Raw genomic sequence first — 15,087 nt, 5'->3', positions numbered from 1 at the left:
GAGCCACCCAGGTGCCCCAAGAAGGAAAATATTAAAAAAAAAAAAATCCCAGGGACAGGTAGGCTGTTTTAATTTAATTTTAATTTTTTAAATCAATTAATTTATTTTGAGAGAGAGAGAGAGGGAGGGAGGGAGAGAATGAGTGGGGGAGGGGCAGAGAGAGAGGGAGAGAGAGAATCTCAGGGATGCTCCGAACTTCAGTGTGGAGCCCAGTGTGCGGCTCAGTCCCACAAACTGAGATCATGACCTGACCCCAAATCAAGAGTCAGATTCTCAACCAACTGAGCCACCCAGGCACCCCCACAAAGGATAATCTTTTTATCAAACAGTGCTATAACCCCTGGACACACATATGAGAAAAATGAACCTTGATGTTTGCTTCCAACCATACACAAAAGTAACTCAAAGTGTAAAACCTAAAACTCTAGAACTTCTAGAATAAAACACAGGAATGACCCTCGGGTCAAGGCAGAGATTAACCTTAGGACACAAAAAGCAAGAAATGTAAAAGAAAAAATGGATGCATTGGATTTTATCAAAGTGAAAACATTTGTTCTTCTGGATCCCATGTGAAAATGAAAAGTCAAGCCGCAGATGGGAGAAAATACTTGCAATATACTTACATCTGAAAATACACATATCTGACAAAGAGCATGTGAAGAGCTATTATGACTCAGTGATAGAAGGACAGCCAGTTAAACAAAATGGACAAATGATTGAAGAAGACATATGAGGGTGAGGAACCATCATTAGTGACCAGAGAAATGCAAGTTAAAGCAACAGTGAAATGCTCACGGCACAGCCACTGACACAATGCCCACTGTTGGCAAGAATGTGGAGCCGAAGAGCCCTCATACCCTGCTGGTGGGAGCACACGTGGCACCGCGGGAGACTGATCGGCAGGTTACACTTCCCTTGACCCCGTTGCTGCAGTACTGAGTGCTTACCCGAGAAATTAAAGCAAATGTCCACACAAGGATATGTATAAAAATGTCCACAGTAGCTTTATTCACAGCCACTAAAATCCAGAAACAGTCCAGGTGAACATCAGCAGGTGGTTGGGTAAAGGCAACGTTGCGTATCATTCAGCCATAAAAGGAACGAGGTACAGATGAATCTAAAGATTATTATTTCAAATGGAAGGAGCCAGGCACACAAGTGCCACTGTGTTCATTTACGTAGAATTCTAGAAATGCAGGCCGATGTGCAGTGACAAAGGTCAGCCCCATGGGTGCATGAAGCCAGGGTTGAGGGAAGGACGGCAGAGGGGCTCAGGCGTCGTCTGTGGGTGGCAGAGACATCCTGCACAGCGTGTCCGAACTCACCGAGTTGTGTGCTCTACGTGGATGCGGTTTATTGTATGTGAATTATACCCTAAGAGGTTGACTGACTAGCAGATGATAGTGTTGGTTAAAATATGTACTTCTGATTCCTGAATTGAAAGGGTGTTTTGTGACTTAGTATGACCCTGGGGTTGCCTCAACCACAGATTGAGCTGAAGGTCCCATGACATTTAGGGTTTCCACAAGGCACGGAGAGATAGATGGCCTCTGCTGAGCCAACCTTACATGGGCAAAAATGGAAAAGATGTGATCACACCCTGTAGATGAGGGTCAGTGCGTCTGTGACATCAGCAGTTGCTGTCCTAGAAAGAAGGTGCATTTCGAATAAAGCGTGCATTTTGAATGGATGGCATGAATGAGGGGCAGCAAGGGGGCTCTTAACAAGGCCTGATAGTTGTTTCTGCCTGTGTAGGGCTTCTAGCATGAAGCGGATAACAGGACGGAGCCCCGCCCTTGTTCCTATACCGCCCTCCTGCATGTGTCATCCTGCCTTCACCCTCCCTCCCCGCCGCACTCAGAACCCTGGGGCCCACAGTGCAAGGGGCCTGTCAACCATCCTCGGCAGTGGGGCTCTTCCCCAGGACCCCCAGCCAGGAGCTCGCCCACTGCCTGGTCTTGATGGGCCCTCGGCTGGCTGAGGGGGTGGTTTCTCATTCCCCGGCTCCAAATGTGTTCCTTGCCGACCCACCTTGCCACTGTGGAAGCTTCATCTCCAGGAACCTGAACAGGTTCCCTGAATAAGCAGCTCTTTCTGGCAAGTAAAAAGTCCTTTTATTTTTTTTAAAAACCTTTTTTTAATGTTTTATTTATTTTTGACAGAGAGACAGAGCATGAGCAGGGGAGGGGCAGAGAGAGAGGGAAACACAGAATCCGAAGCAGGCTCCAGGCTCCGAGCTGTCAACACAGAGCCCGACGCAGGGCTCGAACCCACGAACCGTGAGATCATGACCTGAGCCGAAGTTGGACGCTCCACCGACTGAGCCACCCAGGCACCCCATAAAAAGTCCTTTTAGAGTTGACTTTTGTATGTCCAAATATTTAGCCAGCTGTGTTTTGGACAGATTATAATTATGGTTACCACCTTGTAAGTTAACAGAAATTTGTTCAAAACTGAAACAATTCACTGCAGGGGTTGTGCGGGTTAGTGGGTTTTCTCTGACCACATTGGAAGTGTGGCAGTGTAAGCACATCTCACGGGCTGTGGAGTTTTGAATTTGCTAGTGTCAGGAAACTTACCTACTGTGTGGGGCCCCATCAGTCATCAGAAGTCCTCTGCTCTGGAGTTGTCCTCAGTTGTGGTTTTAGGTAGTACTTTAATCACCCAAGCTGACATCTTTCCTGCAGTTTCCATGACAAGAACAGGGTGAGTAGCAGAAAATTGTATGACTGCAGGTCCCTAACTGGCCCGTGCTGGCCCCAGAGGCACCTCGCTGCCCAGGTGTTCTGTGTCTTGGTGAAAATGGTTGAGTTGGGGTTTCCCTAGGACAGAACAAGATGGCGGATGGACAACATCCATCTGAGCTCATGAGTAGGACCGGCTGGTCCAGAACCCCCTTGTGCTTAGTCCTTTCAGGAGGCAGTGAATGGCTGAAAGCTTTGGAGGAAGCAGTGAGTCTATCCAGCTCCAGCTCCAGACGGACTGAGCACAGCCCCTCCAGTCCCCCAGCTCCGGGGGCTCCTTGTGGTGAGTCCAGTCGACCTGGGAACAACAGGCCTCAACTGTGTGCCTTGGTTTGCAGGCCCGGGACCAGGGATCTGCGGCTTCTTAGCAACCCCACCCTGCCCCCTGAGCACTGGGCGACAGGCTCTGGATGTCTGCAGCTCCCATCCCAGAAGGCCAGGTAAGGGTCCAGCACCTCGGCCCCCATGGTGCCCCAGAAGGAGGTGCCTGCACCCACACAGTGCCCCTGTCTGTTGCAGACCCTGCGCTCTGGGACATGGAGCTCCAGCGCGCTGTCCTTCTGGCGGGTCTCCTGGTGGAAGTTGCTAGCAAATCCTCAGAAAGTGTGGTAGGTGACGCGTCACGGGGCAGCATGGGTGCCAGGAAGTACAGTCTTCCCAGTTGTTTGCCCAGAGGGGCCTCACCCTTCGACCTTTGGGGGTCACCCTTGCCCTGGCCCCAGAGACACTGACTGTGCCCTCTGTCACGGTCAGGGAGGCCTGTGCCACATGGAGGTCAGCAAACACATGCCCCCAACTGTCACCTGTTCTGTTATGTCCCCTAGAACCTCCTTTCTGTCTCTGCCAAAGTGAACCTGTTGCTGTAGCTGAAATAGGGTCTCTACACAGCTGCCCCCCACTGGCCCTGAATGGAGCCTGCGGGCTTTCTGCCCGACAGCAGGGTGGTTGGAGACTGCTTACTCCAGGCAAGCAGTGGCATAAGGCAGGGTCTGCCCCAGGCTTCCTGTGACCAGGTGCCCTGGCTCTCCCAAGCCACACGTCATCCAGGCTGGGTGGGGCCTTCCGCCACTCTGCCTCTGCTAGGGTGGAATGGGATGGCTGGGGCGTCCCTCGTGGGCTGGGCCTCAGCTGTGAACCGACCTTCGACACTTCCTGTGGTGGTGTGGGTACTCCGTGCCATTCCTTAGACACCTTACCGTTCACTGTGGTCTTGTCGCAAGAAACAAAAGCTCAGCTACGATAAACACACTGCGCCGAGCTCCCCTTGGAAACCCCTCAAGTCTGGCCCCGTAAACGCCAGCGCTTGGCATGTCTGTCCCCCGCGTGGTGCACTCCTGCATGCTCACCCAGCAGGTGTGAGGTCATACCCCACAGCCTGCCCTGGTCTGGGCACTTCCTCTTCGAGGGCCAAGCTGAAAACCCCCAGTGGAAGGCATCCGTAGCATTTCTGAGAACGTCGGTGGACCAACCAGGACCCAGGGGGTGACTATTTTGTTGGGAGTGAGGGGCAGACACACCTCACCAGGGAGGCCAGGGCCGCCTGGGTTTGTCTTCATATCTTATTATAGCCTAGAAAAATGTGTGTGTCCTTTTTTCATGAAGGAGTCCACATGTGGCCCTGCAGCAGGGTTTAGCACCTCTGTCGTCTGGCAGGTGGCAAATAGCCAGGCACACCTCATTTTATCGCGCTGTGCAGATACTGCATTTTTCCAGATTGAAGGTTCGCGGCCACCCTGCGTTGAGCGAGTCTGTGGGTGCCACGTTTCCACCAGCATCTGCTCACAACATGTCTCTGCGCCACATTTTGGTGATTCTCACAATATTTCGACTCTTTCATTACTATCACATTTGTTACGGTGACTTGTGATCAGTGATTATGACCCGCTGAAAGTTCGGGTGACGGCCAGCATTTTGCAGCAGCCGAGCAGTTTTAATTAAGGCACGTACATTGTGTTTTAGACACGACGCGATTGCACGCCTAATGGACTATAGTGTAAACGTAACTTGTACACATACCTGAAACCAGAAAATTCACTTGACGCGCTTTATTCTGGTCTGGAACTGAATCCTCAGTACCTCTGAGTAAAGCCTGTCAATCATTTCTTGGACTGAAGTGCCCCACCGCGTATCCGCCTGTGGTCCACAGGGCGATCGGCAGCAGCTCCGCCCCGGACCCGAGACCCACCTGGAGAAAGGGCCACGGCCCCCACCACCTCCCAGGCGAGGCCTTGGGTGGTCAGCTGGGCAGGCAGTGGAGGGAAGCGACAACATAAACCTCGGTCCCGGAAGTGTTCCCAGGACCGCTCCCTGCCCCTCCTTGCTGCCCCAGGCCAGGGCCGTTCCCAGCCTGGCCTGCTTGTCCTGCCCGAGCGTCCGGCTGTGGGGTCTGGCAGCTCACCACCGTCTCCCCTCTAGGGCCAGCAGCCTGAATGTTGTGTGGACTTGGTGGATGTCAACGCCACCTGCCAGAGCACAAGCCCGTGTGGCCCAGGTAAGCTGCTTTGGCATGAGCCAACCCTGACTGGTCATCACCAGCGTGGTGATGAGGACAGTGCTCATGTGAACTCTGCTGAGCTCACCGCGCCTGGTGTGAGCAGGAGGGCACACGGCCCCTCAGGAAGGACGCTGGAGAGGCCTGGGAGCTGGGCCAGGGGCTGGGAGAGCGGACAGAAGCCGCAGGAAGGGGACAGGACTGCGTCTGAGCCTCCCTCCTGGCCAGCAGCCTGGCTGCCTCTTCTTGGGCAGAAGGGGCAGGACCCCGTGAGGAGACTGGCTCCGGGCAGTGGGAGGTGTGGGGGAAGCGAGACTCTTCCTCTCCTCCTAGGGTGTCCGGCCGGACGATTCGCGGGGACAAGCCCACAGCCCGAGTAACATAAGCTTTATGTGACACGGGAGCCTCATAAAGAAGCCAAGACGGGAGCGCTCACGCGCCAGGCTGAGCAGGGAGAGGCGACTGCGGGAAAGTAGGCTGTGTGTGGGGTGGAGGCAGGTGAGGGTGACCTTAACGAGGTCCGCCGGGCTTGGGTCCCTGGCGATGCGCGCGTTCCTTTCCCCCTGCTGCGTGGGCGTCCTCCACGTGGGGCCTTTGTCCCTGCTTCTCAGGGAGAGAAAGCGACGCCAGAGCCCTTCTTGCTCCTGTGTTTTGAGGGTCTTCAGCTCAAAATAATTTTTGTGTGAAAGAGGCATATTTTGGGGTGACGTTCGGGTTCCCTCAGCCCCCCCTTGAAACTTCATCCTCAGAACGTTTCACACATTAAAAGCCAAGCTGGTAGCTGAGGGAGATTTGCTTGGAAGTTGAGATAAGGGACGGGCAGTGGGAGAAAGAGCGTAGGTGGAGCGGGCAGGAAAGAGCGGGTCTGAGCCCCTGGTGGCACGCCTCGGGCTCGGTGTCCTGGTGGCCGTCCGTCCAGTGAGACCGATGCTCAGGCTGGGCCTCCACCGGAACGAGGCCTCGGCATGGCGTGAGCGGGCAGGTGTGTAGTCAGAGGCATTTCTGGGGAAACAAAAGAAAACGGATGTGAATGGTGGTAGCGAGTTACAAACCTGCTTTTTCAGTCTAGAGGCCAGTCTCTAAGTACCTTTCTGGATGCTGCACTCAAAGCCCGTTTTGGGGGGTGAGGACAGCAAGAGGCAGTCTGACGGATTTCCCGGGTTCCACTGCGGCGAGTGTCTCTGGTGAGGTCGTGGGGCTTCTTGTGAGCTTCCCGAGTGGCCCACACAGCAGCAGGCACGAGGTTGTCCACATGTGAGGTGTCGAGGTGACTTCTGCAAGGTTCGTGTCAAGACGTCCAGCCTCAGCTTGCAGGGCTTTGGGGAGACGGCAGTTTTAGTTCTTTTTTTTTTTTTTTAAATGTTTGTTTATTGCCCGCCTGGGCGGCTCAGTCAGTGAAGCATCCGAGTCTTGATTTCGGCTCAGGTCACGATCTCACGGTTCGTGGGATCGAGCCCTGCGTCAGCCTCTGTGCCTGCTTGGAATTCTCTCTCTCTCTCCCCCTCTGTCTGCCCTTCCCCCTACTCGTGCATGTGTGCTCTCTCTCTCTCTCCAAATAAATAATAAACATTCAGCACGGAGCCCGTCGTGGGGCTTGATCCCACGAACCATGAGATCATGGCCTGAGCTGAAACCAAGAGTTGGATGCTCAACCAACTGAGCCACCCAGGCGCCCCGAATTGAATTTGTTTTTAAAATAAGTCTAGCCTCACTAAACTTGGCCCGATTACCTAGCTAAGTGCAGCAAGAATAGTGATTAACCATTTAGACTTTTAAGTCTGCCTTGCTGGACCTTTCCACAAGGAATCTTAGGTTGGACTCTCGAGGCTGGGAAGCCAAGCCAAGGACTCGCCATCAGACCTTACCTGCAGTACCTATAGATGTTGGTGAATTCCTCTCTCCTTTTTTTTTATGTTTATGTATTTTAGAGAGAGGGAGAGAGAGAGTATGTACGAGCAGGGGAGGGACAGGGAGAGAGGGAGACAAAGGATCTGAAGCAGGCTCTGAGAGTGCACTGCCCGACGTGGGGCTCGAACTCACAAACCGTGAGATCATGACCTGAGCCGAAGTTGGATGCTTCACCTATGGAGCCCCCCAGGCGCCCTGAATTCCCCTCTTCTCAAGGTCAAAATACCCTTAGGTTTCCTGGATTGGCCAGGAAGTGAGCTTCCTTACTCACCTGTAAGTGAGGCTGGGAAGTATCAGGTGGTTTTCCTTCCTTCCTTCCTTCCTTCCTTCCTTCCTTCCTTCCTTCCTCCCTCCCTCCCTCCCTCCCTCCCTCCCTCCCTCCCTTCCTCCCTTCCTCCTTCCCTCCTTCCTTCCCCTTCCCTCCCCTCCCCTCCCCTTCCCGTCCCTCTTTTCCCTTCGCCTCTTATCTCCCCTTCCCTTCCCTTATGGATTTTTTTTTTTTAAGTAATCTCTACACCCATCGTGGGGCTTGAACCCATGACCCTGAGATCAAGAGTCACACACTCCGCTGACCGAGTCTGCCAGGCACCCCTCCTGTGGTTTTTCAAAAGCGGCTTCATTGGCTTCGTAAAGTCAACCTTAGCTCCTTTGTCTGGTCACCAGTCCTGGCCCTCTAACTGTGCCTTGTCCCTGCACAAAGCAGCCCAGCCCTGGGCCTCCTTGGGGCCGGCAGCCCTGCACCGCTTTGCCCGGTTACCTTGCAGCCGGTTGGAGGAGTGCTTCCCAGAAGAATGGCCTCGCCGGCACCGGGTCTGTTCCGGGACCCCATGCTCCCAGGCCTCCTGGTGTGGTGCTGGGCCTGTCTGCCCGCGGTACCACAGGAGTAACCGCTGGTCAGTCTTCAGGCCTGCCATCCACTTAGCGTCATCTCACAGTGACACATTGTGTAGATTAAACGTCGCACCTGAGTCTGGGGCTTGTCCCTGGACACTGACTGCCCCAGCGGCCAGCGCTAGCATTTAGGCCCAGGTCAGTACCTGCAATCGAGCATGTGTTTGCTTAGCCTCTGTGCTAAATGTTGGGGATGTTAAGAAAAAATAAAGGTACAAGACACAATTCTTGCCCTTAAGGGGTGCCCTGGCTACTTGGCAAAACAGACTGTCCATGAACCGCTGGCCGGTGAGAGCTGGGCTGCTCCCAGCACTGGGGGAGGGGGAGGCTGCTGGCCGGCACATCAGTCTGGGACCTCCCCGGGGAAGGGTGCGGAGGGTGGGGACAACACGGGGGCAAGGGTCACCCCTGGGCTGGAGGCAGTGCCACTGACAGGGCAGGGTGAGGGCCAGCGGTCAGGCCATCGTGGTCCTCCCACGGCCGTGCGTGGCGCCCGCCTGCAGGATTTTACGAGACGTCCGGCAAAGGAGCCCGCGGGAGCCCCTGGGTGAGCGAGCTCGCCGCGGCTCCCGTCGAGTTTCTTTTTCTGAGAGCAGGTATGCCGTTCCATCCAGACCTGCAGAACACACATTCTTGGACGAACTCTCATTTCACAAAGTCAGAATACAGAAAAGCCCCCTGAAGACAGCTGGCGTGGGTCACTCGCAGCTGAGTCACTGTCTCTTGCTCAGGCTGCTACAGGCACCGGAACGAAGACGGCAGTATCAGCTGCGTCCGATGCAGAAATGGCACCTACCACGGCTCCGAATGCAGAGGCCGCACGTCGCTGCCCGGCCGCCCCGCGGCACCCCCCACCGGGCCCGCCTGGCCTGCTTCCCGCCGAGGGGCCTCCTCTCCAAGTTCTGGAGGAACGGGTGGGAGTTGCCTTTCTTGTTCCCACAGCAGTGGGTGGCCCACCTCACCCGGGACCACCAGCCGTCGAGTGAACACCCTCGCTCGGGTCCCCTCTGTGCCCAAATCCTTGTCCCTGCGGGACGGCCATGGGGCGAGGGCAGCTGTGTCCCCATGGCCACCTCCCTTTCTGGTTTCTGGCCCGTGATTCCCCGCTGAGCTGTGTCTCTGGTCCCCTGGGTGTCCTCAGCTGGGTCCCCGTGCGTGGTCCAGACCTGCCTGTGGGTCTGGGCTGCCCGGGAGCCGGCACACTCACACGTCTGCTTCCCCACAGCCGCTGGCTGGGGCACGCACTTCCCGGTGAACAGGAGCACAGGGACACCGGGGCGGCCTGATTTCGGTAAGTCTCTGGCTCACCGGCCCAGAGCAGGGCTTCTGCCGGGTCTCGGTGGAAAAGGGGGCATTCCTAGTGCCCGTGGCCACTTATGCTGGCCTCAGCAGTGCCACGGCTAAGGCCAAGGTCGAACTGCAGCCTGGCCGAGGGATCTATGTGCGAGAACCCTGCCCGATCACAGAGCGGGGCTGGCGTCAGTGGGCACAGGCAGGAGGCCTTTGCCACAGCACTCACACGTGCCCCCGAGGTTCTAGTCAGTGGAAGGCCACCTCACCCGTGGCCTCAGTCCTGGCCCACCCGGCCCCTCAGTCCGCAGAAACTCTGGGTGTGTGGTTCTCTGGAGACTGGAGGGTGCCCTGAGGTCCCCTTGCCTCCCTCCGCTGTGGCTCTTCTGGGGATGTGGGGTCTGGCCTGCAAACACTGCGTGCCAGGCCGAAGAGCCCATCACACCACCCGGTCCTCAGGGCCAGACACAGGCCCCCCCTCCTGCACACTCTGTCCTCAGCCTGCTCCTGATCACTGGGCGTCCCATCCCGTCCGAGATACGGCACGGTCCTGCCACGGAGGTGTGGCACCCCAGCCGCTGGGGCCACTGCAGTCGGGGAGCAGGACCGGCCCCAGGAGTGGTCGCCTCTTCTGAGGTGACCAGGTCGTGACGGGGTCTCGTGACCTGCAGACGCTGGGCCTTCAGCAGAGGACACGTTGTACGTGGACTGAGAGGGCTCTGGCCTTCTGCACAAGTTTCAGGACCAGAAGCAAGTGGCTTTGTGCTGACCTGGACCACCAAGGTCGGCCACCAGAGGAGGAGTTTTAGGGCGGGGTCAGCAGAGACGGCCCCAGCCTCCTGTGATACCGTGCCGGGCCTAGCAGTGGGGGTGCTGATGGCGGAAGGCCGCGAGTCTGGCTGTCGGGCCCATTTTCACTGCAGCAAGTTTGGGGCGGGGCACCCTTGCCAAATGAGCTGGAATTCATCCCCGCTTCTAGGTTCCAGTGTAGTCACAGCCGCGCCTCATGCCTGTCCACAGGCAGTCTGAGCACTTTCCCCACAGCTGCCACCCAGAGCCCCCACCCACGGGCCCAGCCAGCCTGTCCTGCTGACCCGTGTAGGTAAAGATGGGCAGGCATCGTGGGCCCAGGGTCCCCTCTGCTGACCGGCCCCCAGGAGGGGAGGATGTTGTGGGAACCGCTGCCTCTGAGTCGAGGGCTTTGACCTGGATGCCAGGGGTACGGCAGCCCACAGTCCGTGCCGAGCCTTTGGGAAGGAGACGGGGACCCCGGGGCCTGCTGTTCTCGGGGGCTGGAATCCTCAGCCCTCTCCATATCCCACCCCCCTGTGAGAAGCCTGAGGCGGAGGGAGGCTGAGCACCTCAGCCCCACAGCCCAGGTGTGTTCAGGAACAGGGGCCTGGGGGGTCCCCTGAGGCCTGTCCAGGCTTGCCACTGGCTGCCACTCACTCTGCTCACAGGGGGCCCTCAAGTGGCAGCCTCTCTCTTCCTGGGGACATTCTTCATCAGCTCTGGCCTCATCCTCTCCGTGGCTGGGTTCTTCTATCTGAAGCGAACCAGTAAACTCCCCAAGGTCTTCTACGGAAGAAACAAAGGTATTTCCTCCTGCCACCGTGGCAACACCCTGCTGAGCCAGAGGGTCCTGCCCAGTGCACACACCCGCACGGAGCCACGGGTACTGCCTGGGGGGCACGGAGAAGTGGGGGCCGGGGTGGCGAGATCCAGGGTGCCCAGCAATGAAGACTCCTCACAGAACGACAGGACAGGGACTGGCTTGTCACGTGGTTCTTGTGTCTGAGAGTAAGAGGGGCAGCCACTTCCTAGGGAGGCTCCCGTGTGGATTCTGTGGGACTCTCAGGGTGGAGGTGTTGGCGAGACTCCACCTCAGGGCATCACAGCGGGGTTGCTGATGTGGGGTGGGAGGGGTGTGGGGAGGGGGTGACATCCCTGGTCGAGGGGCCACCTGCCTGCAGCTCCTCCAGCCAGCTGTCTCCTCTCCCCGTCCTGCCTCCCTGGGACTGGGGGGGACAGGCAGGCTGGTGCAGGGACAGTGGGGCCCCATGCCACTCCAGCTTACCCCGGACTGGATTGCAGACCCGCCTCCCTCCCGAAGATATGGGTGTCACTCCTGCCGTGCCCTCGGGTGTGCGGGGCAGATGGTCTGGCCGACGGATCTGATCCTACAGTGGACAGTGCTGGGGGTGATTAGCTAGAGCTTCCTTACCTGGCCTCGGTGAGACCCTGTCCACCCACTGATGGCCAATGCCGGGGGCCTCCGAGGGGCTGTTGTAGCTCGAAGGTCCTGAGAGTGAGGGGCCGGGCCCCCACGCCAGTCAGGATGGGGCACTCCCGAGTCTGCCGTGGGAGGCTGCTCCACTGCAGTGGCCACGGAGGTCCTGGTGTGTCAGTGCAGTGGCCGGGGCACTCCCACTCCGAGCCTCCTCCCTACCGCCCCCAGAGCTGCTCCTGGGCAGCCTAGGTGCCCACCAAGAGCGCAGGGGTGCATAGCTGCCTACCCAACGGAGGTGAGAAGTGGGCACTGTGGTGGTCTCTTGAGGCGGGCCCTCAGCCCTGGGCCTCACCTGGAAATGCAGGCAAGGGTAGAGCCTTCTCTGTCTTCCTGACGGTGCTGGAGACCAAGAGAAATGTGCCTGCTGAGGGCTGGCTTGTGGCTCCGCCAAGAGGGCCTGGGAGGGCGGCTCTCCCTGGGGTGCTTGGGGGCCCGTCTCCCCAAGTGCATCTGGGAAGTGTGGCCGGACAGACCACTGCTAGGCTGAGGGCACTGCTGGGCAGGTGTGTGGAGGTGGGGCTGGGCTGAGCCTGGAGGGGGAAAGAGCCTCTGCAGGCCCTGGGGACCCCCTCCCCAGGCGAGGGACCCCCGCCCCGGGCGAGGCAGCTATGTGGCCTCCAGGTGACGCCTGTGTTTGCCCGCAGCCCCTGCCCTGCAGCCTGGCGAAGCTGTAAGTAACCAGAAGGATGGGCTGAGTGCCCCCGTGTCATGGGCCTCTGTGCTGGGGGCCGCCTGCACTTCTCACTGTGCCTTTTCTCCTTTTCAAGGCTGCTATGATTCCCCCGCCACAGTCCTCAGGTACGTCAGTCCTCATCTCAGGGTGAAAGAGTTCAAAATTGTCCCTCCCTTGGGATCAGCTGCCCTTCAGGGACCACTGCAGGACTGGGCTCTGCAGGCACCCGGCCCTGTAGTTCTCGGGACACCGGGTTCCCCCGTCGTCAGCCACGGGACACCGGGTTCCCCTATGGTCAACTGCAGCTCTCGTGCCTTTTCCTTTCGTTCCTGACATGCTGAGTCTGTCGGGAGAGAAGGAGAGTACCCAGCAGAGGGTCTGGGGCCATCCCTGGAAGCCTTTGCTTGGCCCTCCTCAAGTCCCAGCTCTAGCTGGGCGGTAGGTGCAGGGAGCAGGCTGGCCCCTCCGGGTGGCTGGCACTTCAGTTTTACTGGGTCGGGTGTGCCCCACCTTGGATGATTCCGGGAGTAGGTACACATATGAACCCTGTTATAGATGACGCCATGACCCCAGAGAGGTTAAGTGACTGGCCCATGGTCACACAGCTACAGGCCATGCAACAAGTCTCCTGGCCTTCCCAGTCTTGTTCTTACCTCTGTGCACAAGTCTGGAGTGGGGACAGGGTGGGTGTCCCTCTTCTTTGGGCACAAAGAAGTTACTTGGTCAAGGCTAGCTCCTCCCTGCCCCATACAACGCTTGTCTGTGATGTCTCTAAAGCAGTACCATCTACAGGCATCTTGAATGTAAGTTCCTTGCATTAGCACCCGGGGGCCGTCATAACAAATGCCCGCGAGCTGCAACTGCGGGGCTTGAAGCGACAGAAATACACTCCGTCCCAGCCCAGGAGGCCAGAGGTCAGAAATCAAGGTGGGGGGTGGGGGCACTCCTTCCCGAGTCTCCAGGGGAGGGTCTGCCCTGCCTCCTCCGGCCTCTGGTGGCTCCAGTCCCTGGGCTGGTGGCCACAGCACTCCAGCCTCTGTCCCCCATCTTCACGTGACTTCTCCTGGGTCTCCTCTCTCTGCCTCCCTCTTGTGAGGACGCTGGCCATCGGATTTAGGGCCCACCAGATAATCCAGGAGGATCTCATCTCAAGACCCTCAATCACATCTGCAAATACCCTTTTTCCAAGTAAGGTCACATCTGCAGGTTCTGGGGCTCCGGACATGGACACATTTGGGGGGACACCATCCAGTCCTATTGTGCCTCATGGGACCTGTTGGCCTCTGTGTTTCGGGAGAGCAAGGTGCTCGTCCAGGCCAAGGTGCTTGGGGTGCAGGGGCACCGAGTGTCCCAAATGAGCGGAGCGTTCGTCACAGAGTCTCCCCTCAGCTGCGGCCACTCCGCTCACAAGCTGGAGCTCAGTGGGATTCCCTCCCCCTCGGCTGCGGCCACACCCCACTCCTGTGAGCTGTGCTGAGAGCCGACACCGGGGGCCATTCCTCCTGTCCCAGGCCCCCCTCTGACCCTGCCCGTTTCTGACCCTGTTTCAGTGCGGAAGCCGCGCTATGTCAGACGCGAGCGGCCTTTGGACAGGGACACAGGCCCCACTGCCATCTCCTCGGTGGAGGCCCGGGTCAGCAACGTCTGACCCGGGGACCCACCCACAACTCTGCACACCGCCTCGGAGAGAGCCCAGCACACAGAGGGCAGGTCTGGACACGGCCCCTGGCTCAGCTTGACCGTCTCCCAGCGACAGATGCCCAGTTGGAACCCGCCCAGCTGCTGGAAGGTGCTTCTTCCCACCCCACAGCTGCTCAGTGTAATGGAGGGGGAGGCGCCCCTGAGGCGGGCTCCAGAGCGTGGCCATGTGGGGTCTGGGCCCCTCAGGAGAGACAAGGACTGCTGGGCTTCTCCGTGCTTGGCAAAGCCGGGAGCTTGGCCACCCTGCCTATCAGAGCCCACAGCGGGCAGACATCCCCTGCACCACCAGGCCAGTCGGCCTCCTGGCCTCCCCGCCCGGACGGTGTCCGGACCAGGGGAGGTGGGGCATGAGAACTGGTCCCTCCAAGGCTGAGGCGCCTACAGGGCCATCCTGTAGCCAAGAGCCCCACCCCCTCACCCCCAGCCCCAAACCACAGATTTCCAGGAGCTGCAGAGGCGAGTTTCTTGGTTTGCTACTGACTTCTGTCAGTTTGAAGCAGCAAAGGCGGAGGGGCCCTGCTGTCCTCTCTGTCTCCTGCTCATCACCTGCTCCCCACACGGGGCCCACGTGCTGCAGGGACTTGTCCACCCAGGGACTGACCTGAAAGCTCTGGAGGCCAAGGCCAGGCCCCCTGAGGGACGTGTCCACCCAGGGTCACATTTATCTGTGACTGCTGCCTGGGTAGCCTGGTTTGGATGGACCTGTGGAGGGCCATGCTGTCCCTGGCTGCTTGCACACAGAAAGGGGTTCCCGAGGAGAAAGGAGCGATTGTGGCTACCTCCCACGCACTGGGCTCGGCACTGTCCTTCCCAGATTCTCAGTCGAGAATGATGGCTCCTTCAGCACCTGGTCTACATCCCAGGGTCCCGAGGCAGGGCCTGTGTGCTCAGCTGCTGTGCCCTTCTGCACCGTGACACGTGGCCCACGCGTCTACAGTTTATGGGTACGAGCTCGTTCGAGACTTGAACCCGTGACGGGCCCAGCACTGAGCGGGGCGCAGCAGCTCAAAATCAGTGTCAATAAACTATTCAGGGCTTTCCCCATCCTCACTGCGCCAAGGGTCCTCTGTTCCTCAGTAAGGGTGAGGCCCCGCTGTGG

At 58.3% G+C, this 15,087-nt stretch overlaps 1 protein-coding gene across 11 annotated transcripts in view; it reads left to right on the top strand.

Annotated features, from left to right (window-relative positions):
* The window catches only part of CC1H1orf159 (chromosome C1 C1orf159 homolog), a 33,933-nt gene that overhangs the window by 15,980 nt on the left and 2,866 nt on the right, over positions 1 to 15,087 (top strand). For 2 of the 11 annotated variants that reach the window (XM_053205145.1, XM_053205129.1), the window contains exons 2-9: positions 3,083 to 3,184; positions 3,264 to 3,352; positions 5,160 to 5,235; positions 8,766 to 8,948; positions 9,260 to 9,325; positions 10,785 to 10,919; positions 12,259 to 12,412; positions 13,838 to 14,076. In XM_053205145.1, coding sequence (XP_053061120.1) covers positions 3,281 to 3,352; positions 5,160 to 5,235; positions 8,766 to 8,948; positions 9,260 to 9,325; positions 10,785 to 10,919; positions 12,259 to 12,412; positions 13,838 to 14,076 — 925 coding nt within the window. In that variant the 5' untranslated portion in view covers positions 3,083 to 3,184; positions 3,264 to 3,280. Of the gene's footprint in view, positions 1 to 3,082; positions 3,185 to 3,263; positions 3,353 to 5,159; positions 5,236 to 8,765; positions 8,949 to 9,259; positions 9,326 to 10,784; positions 10,920 to 12,258; positions 15,035 to 15,087 lie in introns of those variants that run through there. The other 9 variants (XM_053205166.1, XR_008291199.1, XM_053205153.1 and 6 more) reach the window with 9 other exon arrangements.

The sequence above is a fragment of the Acinonyx jubatus genome, chromosome C1 (genome assembly GCF_027475565.1).
Source record: "Acinonyx jubatus isolate Ajub_Pintada_27869175 chromosome C1, VMU_Ajub_asm_v1.0, whole genome shotgun sequence".
Classification (NCBI taxonomy): domain Eukaryota; kingdom Metazoa; phylum Chordata; class Mammalia; order Carnivora; family Felidae; genus Acinonyx; species Acinonyx jubatus.
The sequence above is the reverse complement of the archived record's forward strand: the minus strand, read 5'-3'. Positions and strand labels throughout refer to the sequence as shown.